General features: G+C 42.4%; 1 protein-coding gene across 1 annotated transcript in view; it reads right to left on the reverse strand.

The window, feature by feature from the left end:
• The window catches only part of LOC128643577 (general transcription and DNA repair factor IIH helicase subunit XPD), a gene marked incomplete at its 5' end in the record, with an annotated part of 75,553 nt that extends 53,093 nt beyond the window's left edge, over nucleotides 1-22,460 (reverse strand). Inside the window, 9 exons of the mRNA XM_053696417.1 lie at nucleotides 1,815-1,916; nucleotides 2,045-2,114; nucleotides 2,403-2,472; nucleotides 2,557-2,675; nucleotides 3,764-3,932; nucleotides 4,001-4,134; nucleotides 4,339-4,435; nucleotides 21,510-21,633; nucleotides 22,344-22,460. Of these exons, the coding sequence (XP_053552392.1) occupies nucleotides 1,815-1,916; nucleotides 2,045-2,114; nucleotides 2,403-2,472; nucleotides 2,557-2,675; nucleotides 3,764-3,932; nucleotides 4,001-4,134; nucleotides 4,339-4,435; nucleotides 21,510-21,633; nucleotides 22,344-22,460 (1,002 nt within the window). The remainder of the gene's footprint in view (nucleotides 1-1,814; nucleotides 1,917-2,044; nucleotides 2,115-2,402; nucleotides 2,473-2,556; nucleotides 2,676-3,763; nucleotides 3,933-4,000; nucleotides 4,135-4,338; nucleotides 4,436-21,509; nucleotides 21,634-22,343) is intronic.
• Between the last annotated feature and the right edge of the window lie 1,133 nt (nucleotides 22,461-23,593).

Genomic DNA, 23,593 nt, shown 5'->3' on the forward strand with positions numbered 1-23,593 from the left:
AGGCTCTCTACCCTCCCAACTGCCCTAGAGGAGCCAGGCTCTCTCCCTTCTTAACTGCCCTAGAGGAGCCAGGCTCTCTCCCCTCCCAACTGCCCTAGAGGAGCCAGGCTCTCTCCCCTCCCAACTGGCCTAGAGGAGCCAGGCTCTCTCCCTTCTTAACTGCCCTAGAGGAGCCAGGCTCTCTCCCCTCCCAACTGCCCCCCTAGAGGAGCCAGGCTCTCTCCCTTCTTAACTGCCCTAGAGGAGCCAGGCTCTCTCCCCTCCCAACTGCCCTAGAGAAGCCAGGCTCTCTCCCCTCCCAACTGCCCTAGAGGAGCCAGGCTCTCTCCCTTCTTAACTGCCCTAGAGGAGCCAGGCTCTCTCCCTTCTTAACTGCCCTAGAGGAGCCAGGCTCTCTCCCTTCTTAACTGCCCTACAGGAGCCAGGCTCTTTCCCCTCCCAACTGCCCTAGAGAAGCCAGGCTCTCTCCCCTCCCAACTGCCCTAGAGGAGCCAGGCTCTCTCCCTTCTTAACTGCCCTAGAGGAGCCAGGCTCTCTCCCTTCTTAACTGCCCTAGAGGAGCCAGGCTCTCTCCCTTCTTAACTGCCCTAGAGGAGTCAGGCTCTCTACCCTCCCAACTGCCCTAGAGGAGCCAAGCTCTCTCCCCTTCCAACTGCCATAGAGGAGCCAGGCTCTCTCCCCTCCCAACTGCCCTAGAGGAGCCAGGCTCTCTCCCCTCCCAACTGCCCTAGAGGAGCCAGGCTCTCTCCCTTCTTAACTGCCCTAGAGGAGCCAGGCTCTCTCCCTTCTTAACTGCCCTAGAGGAGCCAGGCTCTCTCCCTTCTTAACTGCCCTAGAGGAGCCAGGCTCTCTCCCTTCTTAACTGCCCTAGAGGAGCCAGGCTCTCTACCCTCCCAACTGCCCTAGAGGAGCCAAGCTCTCTCCCCTTCCAACTGCCATAGAGGAGCCAGGCTCTCTCCCCTCCCAACTGCCCTAGAGGAGCCAGGCTCTCTCCCCTCCCAACTGCCCTAGAGGAGCCAGGCTCTCTCCCCTCCCAACTGCCCTAGAGGAGCCAGGCTCTCTCCCTTCTTAACTGCCCTAGAGGAGCCAGGCTCTCTCCCCTTCCAACTGCCATAGAGGAGCCAGACTCTCTCCCCTCCCAACTGCCCTAGAGGAGCCAGGCTCTCTCCCCTCCCAACTGCCCTAGAGGAGCCAAGCTCTCTTCCCCTCCCAACTGCCCTAGAGGAGCCAGGCTCTCTCCCCTCCCAACTGCCCTAGAGGAGCCAGGCTCTCTCTCTTCTTAACTGCCTTAGAGGAGCCAGGCTCTATCCCTTCTTTAATGCCCTAGAGGATCCAGGCTCTCTACCCTCCCAACTGCCCTAGAGGAGCCAGGCTCTCTATCCTCCCAACTGCCCTAGAGGAGCCAGGCTTTCTTTTCTTATCCTGCTGTCCTAGAGGTGCCAGGAACATTCTCCACTTCTTACTGCCATAAAGAAGTAATATTCTCTTATACCTCCCAACTGCCCTAGAGAAGAGCCAGGTACACTCTCCTCTCCTTCGAACCAGACTCTCTCCTTTCCCTACTGCCCTAGAGGTGCCAGACGTTTTCTTTTCCCTACTACCATAGAGATGCCAAGCTAAGTCCATTCCCTTTAATCCCTTGAGGTGCCAGGCTTAGTCCTTTCTGTACACCCCTAGAGATGCCAGGCTTTCTCTGTTCCTTCTAATGCCATAGAAGTGCCAGGCTCGCCCCTTCTCTATTACCCTAGATGTGCCAAGCATTATTGCTTTCTCCTGTTCCTATCAGGCTACGTGTATAACCCTAATGGTCTTACCATGGGGCACAAACAGACTCGGGCTAGGGTCATTGTGAACGTTGCCATAGTAACTGGCCGGAAATCCAGGATCTTGGGGTAGATTTCCAGTGGGGACAACGTCTACAGGTCAGAAATGTAAACAAACACAGAGGAGAAAATGGGTGAAATACAATGTATATTGCTGTATATATTAAGGTGGGGAGTGGGGACATATGGGGGAGGTAAGTACCAGAGAGGTTGTTACTTACCCCAGATGTGATGACTACAGACTGGAATCTTTGAAAAACTGGTTTAATGGCAAGAGATGCATCGAGACAGCTACAAAGGTGAGACAGTGGGACTGTGTAAGAGGAAGACTATGTAGAGAGAGAGAGAGAGAGGAGACACAGGAGAAAGGAGGAGGATAGAAGGGGAGGAAAGATGCAGAGAGAGACTAGCTGGGAATAGTGAGTACACAGCGATAGGGAGAAGGAGAAAGAGAGGTCCTATTTAAAGATCAAATTGATTATTAGTGACTCTAGGCCGGTGATACAGTGACAGAGACTACAAAGTCACAGACGTGTAAAGACAGAGGAGCAGCGTAGATTAAGCTGATGAAAGAGTCACCTGAAGTGTAAGACTGGGTTACTGATAGTTGGCGTTCTGTCCTCGAAGGGCTCGATAATTATCATAAAACCTGAGAGTGTACAGAGAGAGAGCGTGAGACAAAGGGAGCGTGAGTGGGAGGGAGAAAAAACAGCCAAACACTGCTGTCACTTACCTTTTGTGTATGTACTGACAAGGGTGGAAAAGTTGGTGACGAGTGTGAGGGGCGATAAGTCTGTGATGTCGGCAATCTCTAGAGTGCGTGTGAGTGAGCGTAGGCGCTCTGCACAGAACCTGGGGAACAAATTATTTTAGCCCTGTATCTTCACATATTTGCTTACGGTTTACCGTTTGCCTGACTATGTTCTCCAGAAGATCTGTCTTCCTGGAACTAACAAAGTGTAGCTTATGTCTTACACGTGACACTATATTTTGCTGTCTTCCAGGTGTTATGAACTCCAGAATTAAAGAGTATTATAAAATGTGTTATTATTTTTTTTATTATTCTATTGTGCAAAACAGGGGTTCTTGTACTTGCTTTTGTCCACCAATAAAGCAGCTGGAATTCTGCAGGACAGCCTGTGAGCCCTTATTGAACAGTTTCAAACACTACTCTGAACAATGTCTTATCAAAGAGACCAAGTGCCATCCTGGTGCCATAGCTGTGCACATGCCAGTAAATATCTCTGTGGCAAGCTATTATAAGCGTCTTCTACAGAAGATATAAAACACCATTACTGAGCACACACCTATAAACAACATTTTATTAATGAGCTGTCATGCCTTTTCTACGTTCTCTAGAATATATGTGGGCCATAATTCATCAAAAGGTGTTACATAATGTTTTATCATTGATATATTGGGTCCTTTCCAGGCTGGCCACTGAGCACATGACTCTAAATAACAGCTTATCACTGAGATATCAGGTGTTCCAAGCAGGTCTGTAAATATCTTGGTAATAAGAGATTATTAGTTACTTTCTACTTATGAAGTCCATGACCGTGCACATTACTGCAAATAAAGTTTAAACATTGAGATATGTGGTCCTTTCCCTAGGGTATACAGACTCCTTAATTCATTACATGACTCTACATGATGATTAATCATTGACAGGACCTTCCTATGTTCTCAGGATATAAGGGATCTGTTTAGCAAGTAACTCATTGTCCTGTTATAATTATACCTCCAAATCTTATGTCATTTATAAGGTGTTGATAAATAATGTAAGTTGTGGGTATTTCTACTGATCAAGGCTCAGTAACCTGCTTGCACTTTATAAAGAAAAGAATAATTGTGATGAGTGATGCACAGCAGTCTCCATGTTCACTAAAACATAGGACTTCCAAAACATAATAAAGTACTGCTGTTTCCTCTACACTCACCTCATTGGCTTTCTTTCAATGCAAACCTTCTCAAAGATGTCCCTCAAGAAGGCAGCTGGGCCCTCTTGTGTCACATGACCAGAGCGCAACCGAGACTTGATGTAGCCCACCAACCGTTTTAGGAAACCCAAGAAGTGCAGGGCGTTTCTGATACATCCGGGCACAGCCTCTGTGGTACAAGGAAATAGTTATCATCAAGGATAAACATATGAATACACCTAGTCTTCTCTTGCTCACCTTGTAGGATCTCATCAGGTAGGACAGGATTAGATAGATAAACATCTGTCTCACGGGCAACATTGGCCTCTCGCAGACCCTCTACCAATCGATGGTATTCCTCCTTCAGTTTCTTCTCATCTGTGTCTTTAATTCTGAAGAGAAGCAGACCATATAAGGTTTAATACATCTGCTGTATTATTGATATTGTTTATCCTCTCTCAAGGTCCTCCCCATGCCCTACTCTACCTAGTCTATATCACTTCTCCTTGCTACCTTTGACGTCTCTTTCCTTCCTTTTGTGTTCACCCTACAATTCTGCCTACCCCTCCAATGCTCTTTTTGTCTATTCATCTTACTTCTGTATAGCAGTATTGAGTGTTTCAATGTTGTTCTGACAGCGCTCTAGGGTCCGTCGCGTGATGGTGACACTCATTGAGTCTATACAAACATTGTCTAAAAAAAAAAAGGTAGAAGAAAGAAATAGTCAGAAATTGGTAGAGATGGTGAGATAGACCGTTACATATGACTAGATAGATAAATAACAAAAAAAGAATATCCAGATATGTTTAAATATTAAAAATAACCACACAATATCAACCAGAGAAAATAATTCCAGAAAATACATATGGGGGTGGGGTGAAACATAATAAAAAAAACACAATTTATGCTTACCTGATAAATTTATTTCTCTTGTGGTGTATCCAGTCCACGAATCATCCATTACTTGTGGGATATTCTCATTCCCAACAGGAAGTTGCATGAGGACACCCAAAGCAGAGCTGTTATATAGCTCCTCCCCTAACTGCCATATCCAGTCATTCGACCGAAAACACGCAGAGAAAGGAGAAACCATAGGGTGCAGTGGTGACTGTAGTTTAAATGAAAAAATTACCTGCCTAGGGCGGGCCGTGGACTGGATACACCACAAGAGAAATAAATTTATCAGGTAAGCATAAATTGTGTTTATCCAGTCCACGGATCATCCATTACTTGTGGGATACCAATACCAAAGCTAAAGTACACGGATGAAGCGAGGGACAAGGCAGGTACTTAAACGGAAGGTACCACTGCCTGTAAAACCTTTCTCCCAAAAATAGCCTCCGAAGAAGCAAAAGTATCAAATTTGTAGAATTTTGAAAAAGTATGAAGCAAAGACCAAGTCTCCGCCTTGCAAATCAACAGAAGCCTCATTTTTAAAGGCCCAAGTGGAAGCCACAGCTCTAGTAGAATGAGCTGTAATCCTTTCAGGAGGCTGCTGGCCAGCAGTCTCATAGGCTAAGCGGATTATGCTTCTTAGCCAAAAAGAGAGGTTGCCGAAGCCTTTTGACCTCTCCTCTGTCCAGAGTAGACAACAAACAAAGCAGATGTTTGACGAAAATCTTTAGTAGCTTGTAAGTAAAACTTTAAAGCATGAACCACGTCCAGATTGTGTAATAGACGTTCCTTCTTTGAAGAAGGATTAGAACACAAGGATGGAACAACAATCTCTTGATTGATATTCTTATTAGATACCACCTTTGGTACGCAGGACTACCTTATCCGTATGGAAGATCAGATAAGGAGAATCACATTGTAAAGCAGATAACTTAGAGACTCTACGAGCCGAGGAAATAGCTACCAAAAAAAGAACTTTCCAAGATAAAAGTTTCTATGGAATGAAGAGGTTCAAACGGAACTCCTTGAAGAACCTTAAGAACCAAATTTAAGCTCCATGGGGGAGCAACAGGTTTAAACACAGGCTTGATTCCAACCAAAGCCTGACAAAATGCCTGAACATCTGGAACATCTGCCAGACGCTTGTGCAAAAGAATAGACAGAGCAGAAATCTGTCCTTTTAAGGAACTAGCTGACAATCCTTTTTCCAAACCATCTTGAAGAAAGGATAATATTATGGGAATCCTGACCTTACTCCATGAGTAACCTTTGGATTCACACCAATAAAGATATTTACGCCATATCTTATGGTAAATTTTCCTGGTAACAGGCTTTCGTGCCTGTATTAAGGTATCAATGACTGACTCGGAGAAGCCACGCTTTGATAAAATCAAGCGTTCAATCTCCAGGCAGTCAGTCTCAGAGAAATTAGATTTGGATGGTTGAAAGGACCCTGACATTGAAGGTCCTGTCTCAGAGGCAGAGTCCATGGTGGAAAGGATGACATGTCCACCAGATCTGCATACCAGGTCCTGCGTGGCCACGCAGGCGCTGTCAAAATCACTGATGCTCTCTCCTGCTTGACCTTGGCAATCAGTCGAGGGAGCAGAGGAAAGGGTGGAAACACATAAGCCAGGTTGAAAGACCAGGGCGCTGCTAGAGCATCTATCAGCGTCGCCTTGGGATCCCTGGACCTGGATCCGTAACAAGGAAGCTTGGTGTTCTGGCGAGACGCCATGAGATCCAGTTCTGGTTTGCCCCAACGATGAATCAATTGGGCAAACACCTCCGGATGGAGTTCCCACTCTCCCGGATGAAAAGTCTGACGACTTAGAAAATCTGCCTCCCAGTTCTCTACACCTGGGATATGGATAGCTGATAGAAGAAAGAAGAAGGTTGGCGCTTACCACTTCCAGGGATCCGTGCATTCAGGTTGCGTTCGCTTCAGCGTAGGCACATGTCCTTCGTCCGGTGATGCTTCCTGGAGCTCTGGTCCTAACGCCTCCGCTTCCGGCGTACACTTGTGACGTATATACCAAACATACAAAGGAGCCTGGCTAACAGAAAGGATACTTCACAAATCTTCACCAACCTCTCGGTTCAGGGACATCCATGAAGGGAAAACACACACCGGTCAGTATACTTAAAAACAGGATCTTTATTGGAGTGGATAAAAACAAAGTAGGAGACAAAGCTCCATTAAACAGGAGAAAAGGCTACAGCGTGACTGACTGCAGACATGTTTCGCGTGTGTCTACACGCTTGTTCACTGCTGTCTGTCAGCTGTACAATTTGCCTCTATTTAAAGAGGCCTGTCTCAATTAAAATCAAATTTGCAGTTAACCCTTTCCCTTCTGGTTTGATTGATGGTACACAGAATCAGATGAGAAACAAAGTCAGATACTAAGATCATATACATATAAATAGTTAACACTGGAAAGACTAAGAAAAACTCTATATGAGTAAATATTTGATGTTTTAAAGCTGTATGAAGTTAAAGAGCTCTTAATATTTTCTACAGATATACCTTAATGATGAATTCTTACTTGGATTTATTAAATAAATAAATTAACATCGCTCTCCTTATTGATACCATTAGGGTGACTGGTTTTTAACTCAAAAATCCACTTTGCTTCCTTGAAATTGAGTCTATATTCCCTGTCTCCCCCTCTTTTATGTTTCTTCACATAATCAATTGCCTGTATGCAAATCAATGAGGCATCCCCCTGATGCATATTTTTAAAGTGTCTTGAGACCGGTGTATCTCTGTCTGGGTCCTCAATGTCTCGTATATGTTCTAGAGCCCTATCTTTGACACAACGTTTTGTTCTACCAACGTATTGGATCTGGCACCCCCTACAGGTCAGGAGATATATGACATGTGTTGATTTACAATTTAGATTAAATTTAATGTCATATTCACGGCCTGTTACTGTAGACTTAAATTTGGTTCCCTCTTTTATATAGTCACATGTTTTGCATCTCTGTGCTTTGCATTTAAAGAACCCTAATCTATTAGGTAACCATGTTTTTTTATGTACAAAGGGTAAATCAGATGGGGCTACCATATTCCCAATGGTGAGACCCTTTCTTGATACAAATTTGCAACCTTCTCTTGTGATCTCTTCTAAACCTGAGTCTACAGCTAAGATAGGTAAACTCTCCTTTATAATGTTGCAAATTTTGTTAAACTCCAGACTGTAGGGGGTGCTAAAAACAATTTTATTTTTTGTAATTTTTCCCTTTTTGTATTTGTCTCCATGCTGGTTTTTGTATTTTAAGAGATTTTCCCTAGGTATTCGATCTACCTCCTCTTTTGTTATTTTTAATAGTGGCTCTGGATACCCTCTTTCTCTTAATCTATTTTCCAAGATTTTGCATTGGGTATCATAGTTTTGTTCATTTGAACATATTCGTCTGGTTCTCAGGAACTGACCTTTTGGAATTGCCTTCTTGACATGTCTAGGGTGACACGATTTATAATTTAAAATTGTGTTGCCACCTGTGGGTTTCCTATATACTGTAGTATTTATTATATTTGCTTCTGGATCCACCACCAACTCCAAATCCAAGAATTTAATGGTGGTCTTGTTATACTCTGCTGTGAATTTTAAATTCATATCATTGGAATTAATATTCCTAATGAAATTTTGTATGGATGTTTCATCTCCATTCCACACCACCAACAAGTCGTCAATGTACCTTCCATAGTATACAAAATGTTCCTTTAGAGGATTGCCATCTCCATAGACGTGGCACGCCTCCCACCAACCCATGAACAGGTTGGCATAGGAGGGGGCAAATTTTGCCCCCATGGCAGTGCCACGCCTCTGGAGATAGCAGTCCCCCTCAAAGATGAAAAAATTATGTTGAAGCAAAAATTCTATAGCAGTAAGTAAAAAATAAATAATATCTTTGCTATAGTTAGAAAAATTATACATCCATACAAAATTTCATTAGGAATATTAATTCCAATGATATGAATTTAAAATTCACAGCAGAGTATAACAAGACCACCATTAAATTCTTGGATTTGGAGTTGGTGGTGGATCCAGAAGCAAATATAATAAATACTACAGTATATAGGAAACCCACAGGTGGCAACACAATTTTAAATTATAAATCGTGTCACCCTAGACATGTCAAGAAGGCAATTCCAAAAGGTCAGTTCCTGAGAACCAGACGAATATGTTCAAATGAACAAAACTATGATACCCAATGCAAAATCTTGGAAAATAGATTAAGAGAAAGAGGGTATCCAGAGCCACTATTAAAAATAACAAAAGAGGAGGTAGATCGAATACCTAGGGAAAATCTCTTAAAATACAAAAACCAGCATGGAGACAAATACAAAAAGGGAAAAATTACAAAAAATAAAATTGTTTTTAGCACCCCCTACAGTCTGGAGTTTAACAAAATTTGCAACATTATAAAGGAGAGTTTACCTATCTTAGCTGTAGACTCAGGTTTAGAAGAGATCACAAGAGAAGGTTGCAAATTTGTATCAAGAAAGGGTCTCACCATTGGGAATATGGTAGCCCCATCTGATTTACCCTTTGTACATAAAAAAACATGGTTACCTAATAGATTAGGGTTCTTTAAATGCAAAGCACAGAGATGCAAAACATGTGACTATATAAAAGAGGGAACCAAATTTAAGTCTACAGTAACAGGCCGTGAATATGACATTAAATTTAATCTAAATTGTAAATCAACACATGTCATATATCTCCTGACCTGTAGGGGGGTGCCAGATCCAATACGTTGGTAGAACAAAACGTTGTGTCAAAGATAGGGCTCTAGAACATATACGAGACATTGAGGACCCAGACAGAGATACACCGGTCTCAAGACACTTTAAAAATATGCATCAGGGGGATGCCTCATTGATTTGCATACAGGCAATTGATTATGTGAAGAAACATAAAAGAGGGGGAGACAGGGAATATAGACTCAATTTCAAGGAAGCAAAGTGGATTTTTGAGTTAAAAACCAGTCACCCTAATGGTATCAATAAGGAGAGCGATGTTAATTTATTTATTTAATAAATCCAAGTAAGAATTCATCATTAAGGTATATCTGTAGAAAATATTAAGAGCTCTTTAACTTCATACAGCTTTAAAACATCAAATATTTACTCATATAGAGTTTTTCTTAGTCTTTCCAGTGTTAACTATTTATATGTATATGATCTTAGTATCTGACTTTGTTTCTCATCTGATTCTGTGTACCATCAATCAAACCAGAAGGGAAAGGGTTAACTGCAAATTTGATTTTAATTGAGACAGGCCTCTTTAAATAGAGGCAAATTGTACAGCTGACAGACAGCAGTGAACAAGCGTGTAGACACACGCGAAACATGTCTGCAGTCAGTCACGCTGTAGCCTTTTCTCCTGTTTAATGGAGCTTTGTCTCCTACTTTGTTTTTATCCACTCCAATAAAGATCCTGTTTTTAAGTATACTGACCGGTGTGTGTTTTCCCTTCATGGATGTCCCTGAACCGAGAGGTTGGTGAAGATTTGTGAAGTATCCTTTCTGTTAGCCAGGCTCCTTTGTATGTTTGGTATATGGATAGCTGATAGGTGGCAAGAGTGAATCTCTGCCCAGCGAATTATCTTTGAGACTTCTAACATCGCTAGGGAACTTCTTGTTCCCCCTTGATGGTTGATGTAAGCCACAGTCGTGATGTTGTCCGACTGAAATCTGATGTACCTCAGAGTTGCTAACTGAGGCCAAGCCTGAAGTCTGGAGTTCCAGACTACACCCCAACCTAGAAGGCTGGCATCTGTTGTTACAATTGTCCAAACTGGCCTGCGAAAGGTCATACCTTTGGACAGATGGACCCGAGATAGCCACCAGAGAAGAGAATCCCTGGTCTCTTGATCCAGATTTAGTAGAGGGGACAAATCTGTGTAATCCCCGTTCCACTGACTGAGCATGCAAAGTTGCAGTAGTCTGAGATGTAGTCGTGCAAACGGCACTATGTCCATTGCCGCTACCATTAAGCCGATTACTTCCATGCACTGAGCCACCGAAGGGCGCGGAATGGAATGAAGAACACGGCAGGAATTTAGAAGCTTTGATAACCTGGACTCCGTCAGGTAAATTTTCATTTCTACAGAATCTATCAGAGTCCCTAGGAAGGAAACTCTTGTGAGTGGGGATAGAGAACTCTTTTCCTTGTTCACTTTCCACCCATGCGATCTCAAAAATGCCAGTACTACGTCCGTATGAGACTTGGCAATTTGGAAGTTTGACGCCTGTATCAGGATGTCGTCTAAATAAGGGGCCACTGATATGCCCCGCGGTCTTAGGACCGCCAGAAGCGACCCCAGAACCTTCGTAAAGATTCTTGGGGCTGTAGCTAATCCAAAGGGAAGGGCTACAAACTGGTAATGCCTGTCTAGAAAGGCAAACCTGAGAAACCGATGATGATCTTTGTGTATCGGAATGTGAAGATAAGCATCCTTTAAATCCACTGTAGTCATATATTGACCCTCCTGGATCATAGGTAGGATGGTACAAATAGTTTCCATCTTGAATGATGGAACTCTGAGGAATTTGTTTAAGATCTTTAGATCCAAAATTGGTCTGAAGGTTCCCTCTTTTTTGGGAACCACAAACAGATTTGAGTAAAAACCCTGTCCCTGTTCCTCCTTTGGAACTGGATGGATCACTCCCATAACTAGGAGGTCTCGTACACAGTGTAAGAATGCCTCTCTCTTTATCTGGTTTGCAGATAATTGTGAAAGGTGAAATCTCCCTTTTGGGGGGGAAGCTTTGAAATCCAGAAGATATCCCTGGGATATAATTTCCAGCGCCCAGGGATCCTGGACATCTCTTGCCCAAGCCTGGGCAAAGAGTGAAAGTCTGCCCCCTACTAGATCCGTTACCGGGTAGGGGGGGCCGTTCCTTCATGCTGTCTTAGAGGCAGCAGCAGGCTTTTTGGCCTGCTTACCTTTGTTCCAGGTCTGGTTTGGTCTCCAGACCGTCTTGGACTGAGCAAAAGTTCCCTCTTGTTTTGCATTAGAGGAAGTTGATGCCGCACCTGCCTTGAAGTTTCGAAAGGCACGAAAATTAGACTGTTTGGCCCTTGATTTGGACCTGTCCTGAGGAAGGGCATGACCTTTTCCTCCAGTGATATCAGCAATAATCTCCTTCAAACCAGGCCCGAATAGGGTCTGCCCCTTGAAGGGAATGTTAAGTAGCTTAGATTTTGAAGTCACGTCAGCTGACCATGATTTAAGCCATAGCGCCCTGCGCGCCTGTATAGCAAAACCAGAATACTTAGCCGTTAGTTTAGTCAAATGAACAATGGCATCAGAAACAAAAGAATTGGCTAGCTTAAGTGCCCTAAGCTTGCCAAGTATATCATCCAATGGAGTCGCTACCTGTAAAGCCTCTTCCAGAGACTCAAACCAGAACGCCGCAGCAGCAGTGACAGGGGCAATGCATGCAAGGGGCTGTAGGATAAAACCTTGTTGAAAAAACATTTTCTTAAGGTAACCATCTAATTTTTTATCCATTGGATCTGAAAAAGCACAACTGTCCTCGACAGGGATAGTAGTACGCTTTGCTAAAGTAGAAACTGCTCCCTCCACCTTAGGGACTGTCTGCCATAAGTCCCGTGTGGTGGCATCTATTGGAAACATTTTTCTAAAAATAAGAGGGGGAGAGAACGGCACACCTGGTCTATCCCATTCCTTAGTAATAATTTCTGTAAACCTTTTAGGTATTGGAAAAAACATAATTTATGCTTACCTGATAAATTTATTTCTCTTGTAGTGTATCCAGTCCACGGATCATCCATTACTTATGGGATATTAACTCCTCCCCAACAGGAAGTGCAAGAGGATTCACCCAGCAGAGCTGCTATATAGCTCCTCCCCTAACTGCCATTACCAGTCATTCGACCGAAAACATGCAGAGAAAGGAAAACCATAGGGTGCAGTGGTGACTGTAGTTTAATGGAAAAATTACCTGCCTTAAAGTGACAGGGCGGGCCGTGGACTGGATACACTACAAGAGAAATAAATTTATCAGGTAAGCATAAATTATGTTTTCTCTTGTTAAGTGTATCCAGTCCACGGATCATCCATTACTTATGGGATACCAATACCAAAGCTAAAGTACACGGATGACGGGAGGGACAGGCAGGCTCTTTATACGGAAGGAACCACTGCCTGAAGAACCTTTCTCCCAAAAACAGCCTCCGAAGAAGCAAAAGTGTCAAATTTGTAAAATTTGGAAAAAATATAAAGAGAAGACCAAGTTGCAGCCTTGCAAATCTGTTCAACAGAAGCCTCATTCTTAAAGGCCCAAGTGGAAGCCACAGCTCTAGTAGAATGTGCTGTAATTCTTTCAGGAGGCTGCTGTCCAGCAGTCTCATAGGCTAACCGTATTATGCTACGAAGCCAAAAGGAGAGAGAGGTAGCCGAAGCTTTTTGACCTCTCCTCTGACCAGAATAAACGACAAACAGGGAAGACGTTTGTCGAAAATCCTTAGTTGCCTGTAGATAAAATTTCAGGGCACGGACTACATCTAGATTGTGTAGCAGACGTTCCTTTTTCGAAGAAAGATTAGGACACAAAGATGGAACCACAATCTCTTGATTGATATTCCTGTTAGTGACCACCTTAGGTAGGAACCCAGGTTTAGTACGCAGAACTACCTTGTCTGAATGAAAAATCAGATAAGGAGAATCACAATGTAAGGCAGATAACTCAGAGACTCTTCGAGCCGAGGAAATCGCCATTAAAAACAGAACTTTCCAAGATAACAACTTGATATCAATGGAATGAAGGGGTTCAAACGGAACCCCCTGTAAAACATTAAGAACTAAGTTCAAACTCCATGGTGGAGCAACAGTTTTAAACACAGGCTTGATCCTAGCTAAAGCCTGACAAAAAGCTTGAACGTCCGGAACTTCTGACAGACGTTTGTGTAAAAGAATGGACAGAGCTGAAATCTGTCCCTTTAAGGAACTAGCGGATAAACCCTTTTCTAAACCTTCTTGTAGAAAAGACAATATCCTCGGAATCCTAACCTTACTCCATGAGTAACTCTTGGATTCGCACCAATATAAGTATTTGCGCCATATCTTATGGTAAATCTTTCTGGTAACAGGCTTCCTAGCCTGTATTAAGGTATCAATAACTGACTCAGAAAAACCACGTTTTGATAAAATCAAGCGTTCAATTTCCAAGCAGTCAGCTTCAGAGAAATTAGATTTTGATGTTTGAAGGGACCCTGGATCAGAAGGTCCTGTTTCAGAGGTAGCGACCAAGGTGGACAGGATGACATGTCCACTAGATCTGCATACCAAGTCCTGCGTGGCCATGCAGGCGCTATTAGAATCACTGATGCTCTCTCCTGTTTGATTCTGGCAATCAATCGAGGAAGCATCGGGAAGGGTGGAAACACATAAGCCATCCCGAAGGTCCAAGGTGCTGTCAAAGCATCTATCAGAACCGCTCCCGGATCCCTGGATCTGGACCCGTAACGAGGAAGCTTGGCGTTCTGTCAAGACGCCATGAGATCTATCTCTGGTTTGCCCCAACGTCGAAGTATTTGGGCAAAGACCTCCGGATGAAGTTCCCACTCCCCCGGATGAAAAGTCTGACGACTTAAGAAATCCGCCTCCCAGTTCTCCACTCCCGGGATGTGGATTGCTGACAGGTGGCAAGAGTGAGACTCTGCCCAGCGAATTATCTTTGATACTTCCATCATTGCTAGGGAGCTTCTTGTCCCTCCCTGATGGTTGATGTAAGCTACAGTCGTGATGTTGTCCGACTGAAACCTGATGAACCCCCGAGTTGTTAACTGGGGCCAAGCCAGAAGGGCATTGAGAACTGCTCTCAATTCCAGAATGTTTATTGGTAGGAGACTCTCCTCCTGATTCCATTGTCCCTGAGCCTTCAGAGAATTCCAGACAGCGCCCCAACCTAGTAGGCTGGCGTCTGTTGTTACAATTGTCCAGTCCGGCCTGCTGAATGGCATCCCCCTGGACAGATGTGGCCGAGAAAGCCACCATAGAAGAGAATTTCTGGTCTCTTGATCCAGATTCAGAGTAGGGGACAAGTCTGAGTAATCCCCATTCCACTGACTTAGCATGCACAATTGCAGCGGTCTGAGATGTAGGCGTGCAAAGGGTACTATGTCCATTGCTGCTACCATTAAGCCGATCACCTCCATGCATTGAGCTACTGACGGGTGTTGAATGGAATGAAGGACACGGCATGCATTTTGAAGCTTTGTTAACCTGTCTTCTGTCAGGTAAATCTTCATTTCTACAGAATCTATAAGAGTCCCCAAGAAGGGAACTCTTGTGAGTGGAAAGAGAGAACTCTTCTTTTCATTCACCTTCCATCCATGCGACCTTAGAAATGCCAGTACTAACTCTGTATGAGACTTGGCAGTTTGAAAGCTTGAAGCTTGTATCAGAATGTCGTCTAGGTACGGAGCTACCGCAATTCCTCGCGGTCTTAGTACCGCCAGAAGAGCACCCAGAACCTTTGTGAAGATTCTCGGAGCCGTAGCCAATCCGAATGGAAGAGCTACAAACTGGTAATGCCTGTCTAGAAAGGCAAACCTTAGATACCGGTAATGATCTTTGTGAATCGGTATGCGAAGGTAAGCATCCTTTAAATCCACTGTGGTCATGTACTGACCCTTTTGGATCATGGGTAAAATTGTCCGAATAGTCTCCATTTTGAACGATGGAACTCTTAGGAATTTGTTTAGGATCTTTAAATCCAGGATTGGCCTGAAAGTTCCCTCTTTTTTTGGGAACCACAAACAGATTTGAGTAAAACCCTTGTCCCTGTTCCGACCGTGGAACTGGATGGATTACTCCCATTAATAAAAGCTCTTGTACGCAGCGTAGAAACGCCTCTTTCTTTATTTGGTTTGTTGACAACCTTGACAGATGAAATCTCTCTCTTGGGGGAGAGTATTTGAAGTCCAGAAGGTATCCCTGAGATATTATCTCTAGCGCCCAGGGATCCTGGACATCTCTTGCCCAAGCCTGGGCGAAGAGAGAAAGTCTGCCCCCCACTAGATCCGTTCCCGGATTGGGGGCCCTCAATTCATGCTGTTTTAGGGGCACCAGCAGGTTTCCTGGCCTGCTTGCCCTTGTTCCAGGACTGGTTAGGTCTCCAGCCTTGTCTGTAGCGAGCAACAGATCCTTCTTGTTTTGGAGCAGAGGAAGTTGATGCTGCTCCTGCTTTGAAATTCCGAAAGGAACGAAAATTAGATTGTCTAGCCTTAGGTTTGGCTCTGTCTTGAGGCAGGGCATGGCCTTTACCTCCTGTAATGTCAGCGATAATTTCTTTCAATCCGGGCCCGAATAAGGTCTGCCCTTTGAAAGGTATATTAAGTAATTTAGACTTAGAAGTAACGTCAGCTGACCAGGATTTTAGCCACAGTGCTCTGCGCGCCTGAATGGCGAATCCGGAATTCTTAGCCGTAAGCTTAGTTAAATATACTACGGCATCTGAAATAAATGAGTTAGCTAACTTAAGAGCTTTAAGCCTGTGTGTAATCTCATCTAATGGAGCTGATTCAAGTGTCCCTTCCAGAGACTCAAACCAAAATGCTGCTGCAGCCGTGACAGGCGCAATGCATGCAAGGGGTTGCAATATAAAACCTTGTTGAACAAACATTTTCTTAAGGTAACCCTCTAACTTTTTATCCATTGGATCTGAAAAGGCACAGCTATCCTCCACCGGGATAGTGGTACGCTTAGCTAAAGTAGAAACTGCTCCCTCCACCTTAGGGATCGTTTGCCATAAGTCCCGTGTGGTGGTGTCTATTGGAAACATCTTTCTAAATATCGGAGGGGGTGAGAACGGCACACCGGGTCTATCCCACTCCTTAGTAACAATTTCAGTAAGTCTCTTAGGTATAGGAAAAACGTCAGTACTCGACGGTACCGCAAAATATTTATCCAACCTACACATTTTTTCTGGTATTGCAACTGTGTTACAATCATTCAGAGCCGCTAACACCTCCCCTAGTAATACACGGAGGTTTTCCAGCTTAAATTTAAAATTTGAAATATCTGAATCCAATCTGTTTGGATCAGAACCGTCAGCCGCAGAATGAAGCTCTCCGTCCTCATGTTCTGCAAGTTGTGACGCAGTATCTGACATGGCCCTAACATTATCAGCGCACTCTGTTCTCACCCCAGAGTGATCACGCTTACCTCTTAGTTTTGGTAATTTAGCCAAAACTTCAGTCATAACAGTAGCCATATCCTGTAATGTGATTTGTAATGGCCGCCCAGATGTACTCGGCGCCACAATATCACGCACCCCCCGAGCGGGAGATGCAGGTACTGACACGTGAGGCGAGTTAGTCGGCATAACTCTCCCCTCGTTGTTTGGTGAAATGTGTTGAATTTGTACAGATTGACTTTTATTTAAAGTAGCATCAATACAGTTAGTACATAAATTTCTATTGGGCTCCACTTTGGCATTAGCACATATAGCACAGATGTCTTCCTCTGAATCAGACATGTTTAACACACTAGCAAATAAACTAGCAACTTGGAAATACTTTTCAAGTAATTTACTATAATATGAAAACGTACTGTGCCTATAAGAAGCACAGAAAGAGTTATGACAGTTGAAAGTTAATAAACTGAAAGGTTATAGCATCAAATCTTTGTAAAAAACACAATTTTAGCAAAGGCTTGTTTCCATTAGCGAAGGATAACTAACCCTGATAGCAGAAAAAAAAGTTACAGAAATAAACGTTTTTTATCACAGTCAACTACAATCTCACAGCTCTGCTGTGAATGATTACCTCCCTCAAAACAAGTTTTGAAGACCCCTGAGTTCTGTAGAGATGAACCGGATCATGCAGGAAATACAATGAGCTTCTGACTGAATTTTTTTACCTCCCCCTCACACACAACAGTGAGAGAGATCAGTAAACTGTCATAAATTAAATAAAACAACTGCCAAGTGGAAAAAATAATGCCCAAAACATTTTATTCACCCAGTACCTCAGAAAATGAAACGATTTTACATGCCAGCAAAAAACGTTTAACATAAATTAAGTGTTATTAAAGAGCCTGTTGCCAGTCCCTGCAAATTAGGCTAAAGTCTTATGCACACAGTATAATTCCAGTGAAGTGCCATTCCCCAGAATACTGAAGTGTAAAATATACATACATGACAGCCTGATACCAGTTGCTGCTACTGCATTTAAGGCTGAGTTTACATTATATCGGTATGGCAGAATTTTCTCATCAATTCCATTGTCAGAAAATAATAAGCTGCTACATACCTCTTTGCAGATTAATCTGCCCGCTGTCCCCTGATCTGAAGTTTACCTCTCCTCAGATGGCCGAGAAACAGCAATATGATCTTAACTACGCCGGCTAAAATCATAGTAAAAACTCAGGTAGATTCTTCTTCAAATTCTACCAGAGAAGGAATAACACACTCCGGTGCTATTATAAAATAACAAACTTTTGATTGAAGGTATAAAACTAAATATAATCACCATAGTCCTCTCACACATCCTATCTAGTCGTTGGGTGCAAGAGAATGACTGGTAATGGCAGTTAGGGGAGGAGCTATATAGCAGCTCTGCTGGGTGAATCCTCTTGCACTTCCTGTTGGGGAGGAGTTAATATCCCATAAGTAATGGATGATCCGTGGACTGGATACACTTAACAAGAGAAACATCAGTACACATCGGCACTGCATAGTATTTATCCAGTCTACACAATTTCTCTGGCACTGCAATTGTATCACTGTCATTCAGAGCAGCTAAAACCTCTTTGAGCAGCACACGGAGGTGTTCAAGCTTAAATTTAAATGTAGAAATATCAGAATCAGGTATCCTACCTGAATCAGAAACATCACCCACAGACTGAAGCTCTCCTTCCTCAGCTTCTGCATATTGTGAGGCAGTATCAGACATGGTTCTTAAAGCGTCAGTATGCTCTGCATTTCGTCTAACCCCAGAGCTATCTCACTTACCTCTAAATTCAGGTAGTCTGGCTAATACCGATGACAGTGTATTATCCATGACTGCCGCCATGTCTTGTAAAGTAATCGCTATGGGCGCCCTAGATGTACTTGGCACCATTTGAGCGTGAGTCCCTTGAGCGGGAGTCAAAGGATCTGACACATGGGGAGAGTTAGTCGGCATAACTTCCCCCTCGTCAGATTCCTCTGATGATAAATTTTTTAAAGACAGAATATGATCTTTATTGCTTAAAGTGAAATCAGTACATTTGGTACACATTCTAAGAGGGGGTTCCACCATGGCTTTTAAACATGATGAACAAGGAGTTTCCTCTATGTCAGACATGTTTACACAGACTAGCAATGAGACCAGCAAGCTTGAAAAACACTTTAAATCAAGTTAACAAGCAAATATAAAAAACGGTACTGTGCCTTTAAGAGAAACAAATTTTGTCAAAATTTGAAAAACAGTAAAAAAAAAAAAGGCAGTTACACAAACGAAATTTTTACAGTGTGTATAATAAGCTAACAGAGCATTGCACCCACTTGCAAATGGATGATTAACCCCTTAGTTCAAAAAACGGATCAAAAAACGTTTTTTAACAATCACAACAAACTGCCACAGCTCTGCTGTGGCCCTACCTTCCCCAATAAACGACTTTGGAAAGCCTTTGAGCCCTTTAGAGATGTCCTATAGCATTCAGGGGACTTCTGAGGAAAGCTGGATGTCTCAGTCTGTAATTTTAACTGCGCAAAAAAGCGCTAAAATAGGCCCCTCCCACTCATACTACAACAGTGGAAAGCCTCAGGAAACTGTTTCTAGGCAAAATTTAAGCCAGCCATGTGGAAAAAACTAGGCCCCAATAAAGTTTTATCACCAAAGCATATATAAAAACGATTAAACATGCCAGCAAAAGTTTTATATTGCAATTTTATAAGGGTATTACCCCTGAGAGTAAGCATGATACCAGTCACTATTAAATCACTGTATTCAGGCTTAACTTACATTAATCCGGTATCAGCAGCATTTTCTAGCATTTCCATTTCTAGAAAAAATTGTAACTGCACATACCTCATAGCAGGGTAACCTGCACGCCATTCTCCCGCAGAACTTACCTCTCTCCTCAGACATATGTGAGAACAGCAATGGATCTTAGTTACAACCTGCTAAGATCATAGAAATCACAGGCAGATTCTTCTATTTTTCTGCCTGGAACAAAATAGTACAACTCCGGTACCATTTAAAAATAATAAACTTTTGATTGAAGCAAAATAACAGCTAAATTTCACCACTTCTCTCTTACTACCTCCATGCTTGTTGAGAGTTGCAAGAGAATGACTGGATATGGCAGTTAGGGGAGGAGCTATATAACAGCTCTGCTGTGGGTGTCCTCTTGCAACTTCCTGTTGGGAATGAGAATATCCCACAAGTAATGGATGATCCGTGGACTGGATACACCTTACAAGAGAAATCTCCAATTTTTAGCACGCACTTAATTATTATAAGTGGTGAAAATGAGTAAGAAGAATTTTTTTTTTAATTATTAAAATAAAAATATAAATGTGTTAAAACACAGGTGGATTAAAAAATGGTATACATCCATATACTAATAGTCTGGAGAGTGATTATTATCAAAAATGTTTGCGCATATACATAAAGATGAATTCTTAATATACTAGAAGACCCATTGTGTTACACAGATTAAATATAAAAAGATCCCTGAAATAAAAAGGACTATGATTTCTTGAATTCCCAAACAATAGGGACAATTTTAACAAATTATTTTAATCTATGAACTACCAAAAATATATTGTAAAAAAAGATATCATGTCATAATCTCCCTCTGTATAATCAAAATAAACACATTATTAAAAAATTAGAAACAAAACTTTAAAAGGCAATAAGTGAAACGCGTGTCTGGCATTGGATTGCAGGAGACTGGAGAAGATTATTCTGATAAGCATTTAGTTTCTATTTTTTTTTTTTAAGTTTTAAAAGTGCTTTATTAAAGATATCATATCAAAATAGTATGCATTGCTTCAAAACCAAAATTCTTAAAACTAGCTATGTAGATTACCATATGTGAGTGAAATGCTCGCATAAACAGCCACCTTTTCTTTCTGGTTCAGGTGGGTGTACGAGCCATGTCTGAGAAGCCTTGGTGTATGCCCCTACATCATGGACCCCTTTTGGGTCCTGTGTCTCGACTGTAAATGTTGGACATAGGGGACAATTTACTCGTATCTAAGTAAAGCTGTCAATAAAAGATTGTAAACATTAGGTTTAAGTCCTTTTCAGGACTCTCTTGATCAATTAGAACTGTAAAAATGTGCGCTAGATGCAGTGGATGCTAGATGTAGGTCAGCTATGACCCGATCTTTTCCTCAGGCACACCCTGCCCTGTTCTAAATAGCTCTGCCCGGTTGGGGAGGGTCACTGTCTCCAGGAGAGGGGGGGAGAAGAAAAAGGAAGGGTGGTATTTCAAGGGTAGAGGAGAGGGTAAAGATTAGGGATGAGATATACTAATGTGTCATGTATATATTCCACTATTAAGGATGTTAGTATCATTATCTTTTTTTACAGATGTGGCGCATCCTTTCATGTATCTCTACTGTACCATTTCTGATGTAGTGATACCGCTCCAATTGCAGAAGTATATCCATCTGCCTTTCCCATTCCTGAAAGGTGGAACCTTGGTGGTCTTTCAGTGACTAGGGATCAAAATTTTCGTGCTACTTATCAGTGTCAACAGCAGTTTACGTTTCGCCGTTTCTTAGTTTCTAATTTTTAAATAATGTATTTATTTTGCTAGACAGATAGCCAGCCTGACAGAAAGTTACAAATGGATAGGCAGAAAGACAGACAGACAGACTAGACCAGACCCTCACCTATATTATGAGCTTCGTCAAACACCACTACAGCTTTCTTGGAAAGTTCTCGAGACACAAGATCAGCAATCTTTGGGTCGAGCAGGTAGTGATAGCTGTATACAATCACATTGCACTGTGACAACTACACAAAAACACAAAGATGACAAACAATGGAATTTATCCATGGGAGAAAGTGGAAAATGGTCATTTTAATTAGGTTTATGGGAGGACCAAGAAAGTGATGATAATGAGGTTTGTGCATTCTGTGAGTTTATGAACAAATGCTGAATATGGTCGGGGGTAGCAGTATTTGGCTCTTTTTGAAACCAGATTTATTCTTGTGGAAACGCAACACAAAGATGTGGATCTGCACAGATGTTACTGCATTGCACTTTCACATAAATAAATCTGTCTCCAAAAAGAGCTGAATCCCACTAGCCCCGACCATATTCGTCATTCGTTTAGAAAACTGCCAAATGCACAATAATAATTAGCTGAACTCATCCAGTAAATGGTTTAATATAACAAAATTCATACACAATGAGAGACTACAAATGGTTTAACAGCACACAACGCATTTCACCCTGTGTCATTAAGATTTCTTTGTGCAATTAAATTAGTCTGTGTGCGGACACACTCACACAAACCCTGCTGTCATATATATGTAAAATAACTTATTTTTCAACATTCTAAATATTGTGAAATTGTTTTTATTTACACCACACAATGTAATAAAACATTTATAATCCAATAACACAACCACATAGTGCTGTAGTGGCACACAATGATAATACAAACACAATGTCACACAACCAGTGATATAAAATATTATGCAACAACAAATGAACTCACCGCGTGACGGGCAAGGTAATAGGGACACCAGTTTTTTTGTCGTCCAAAAGTCCTGAGGTCGTCCAAGTTATAGACTCCAGAAGGAAGAGGACTCAAGCGACCAATGGTGTCAAACTCCTATAGAGAAAAAATGTAAACTTACAGGTCAAGGACATCAGTATGAGCATCTAAAGTGCGATCTAGAAACTAGATTCAGTATTCACAACATCTATATTGTGTCTCTATATTTTATGTCAGAAACTGTAAAATACTTTTTCCATCAAAACTAAGCAGTCTCAAAATACTCAGCATCATAAGTGTGATGTGTTAAATACGCCCTCTGAAAATACTTTATCACTCAAACCGGGTCTGTGCTTCCTCAGAAAACAGGGCAGCATTTCCCTACAAAGCCAACCTTTGCTTCCTCAAAAACCGGGCCTGCGCTTCCTCAAAAACCGGGCCTGCGCTTCCTCAAAAACCCGGCCTGCGCTTACTCACAAACCCGGCCTGGGCTTACTCACAAACCCGGCCTGGGCTTACTCACAAACCCGGCCTGGGCTTACTCACAAACTTGGCCTGGGCTTACTCACAAACCCGGCCTGGGCTTACTCACAAACCCGGCCTGCGCTTACTCACAAACCCGGCCTGCGCTTACTCACAAACCCGGCCTGAGCTATCAACCAACATGACCACCACCTTCTAACTAACATATACATGGTCTTCAGCAACTAACATGACCACTGACCTTCTAGCATACATATACATGGCCTTCAGCAACTAACATGACCACTGACCTTCTAGCATACATATACATGGCCTTTATTAACTAACATGACCACTGACCTTCTAGCATACATATACATGGCCTTTATTAACTAACATGACCACTGACCTTCTAGCATACATATACATGGCCTTCAGCAACTAACATGACCACTAACCTTCTAGCATACATATACATGGCCTTTATTAACTAACATGAACACTGACCTTCTAGCATACATATACATGGCCTTTATTAACTAACATGACCACTGACCTTCTAGCATACATATACATGGCCTTCAGCAACTAACATGACCACTGACCTTCTAGCATACATATACATGGCCTTCAGCAACTAACATGACCACTGACCTTCTAGCATACATATACATGGCCTTCAGCAACTAACATGACCACTAACCTTCTAGCATACATATACATGGCCTTTATTAACTAACATGACCACTGACCTTCTAGCATACATATACATGGCCTTTATTAACTAA

The sequence above is a fragment of the Bombina bombina genome, unplaced genomic scaffold, assembly GCF_027579735.1.
Source record: "Bombina bombina isolate aBomBom1 unplaced genomic scaffold, aBomBom1.pri scaffold_1044, whole genome shotgun sequence".
In the NCBI taxonomy this organism is placed as follows: domain Eukaryota; kingdom Metazoa; phylum Chordata; class Amphibia; order Anura; family Bombinatoridae; genus Bombina; species Bombina bombina.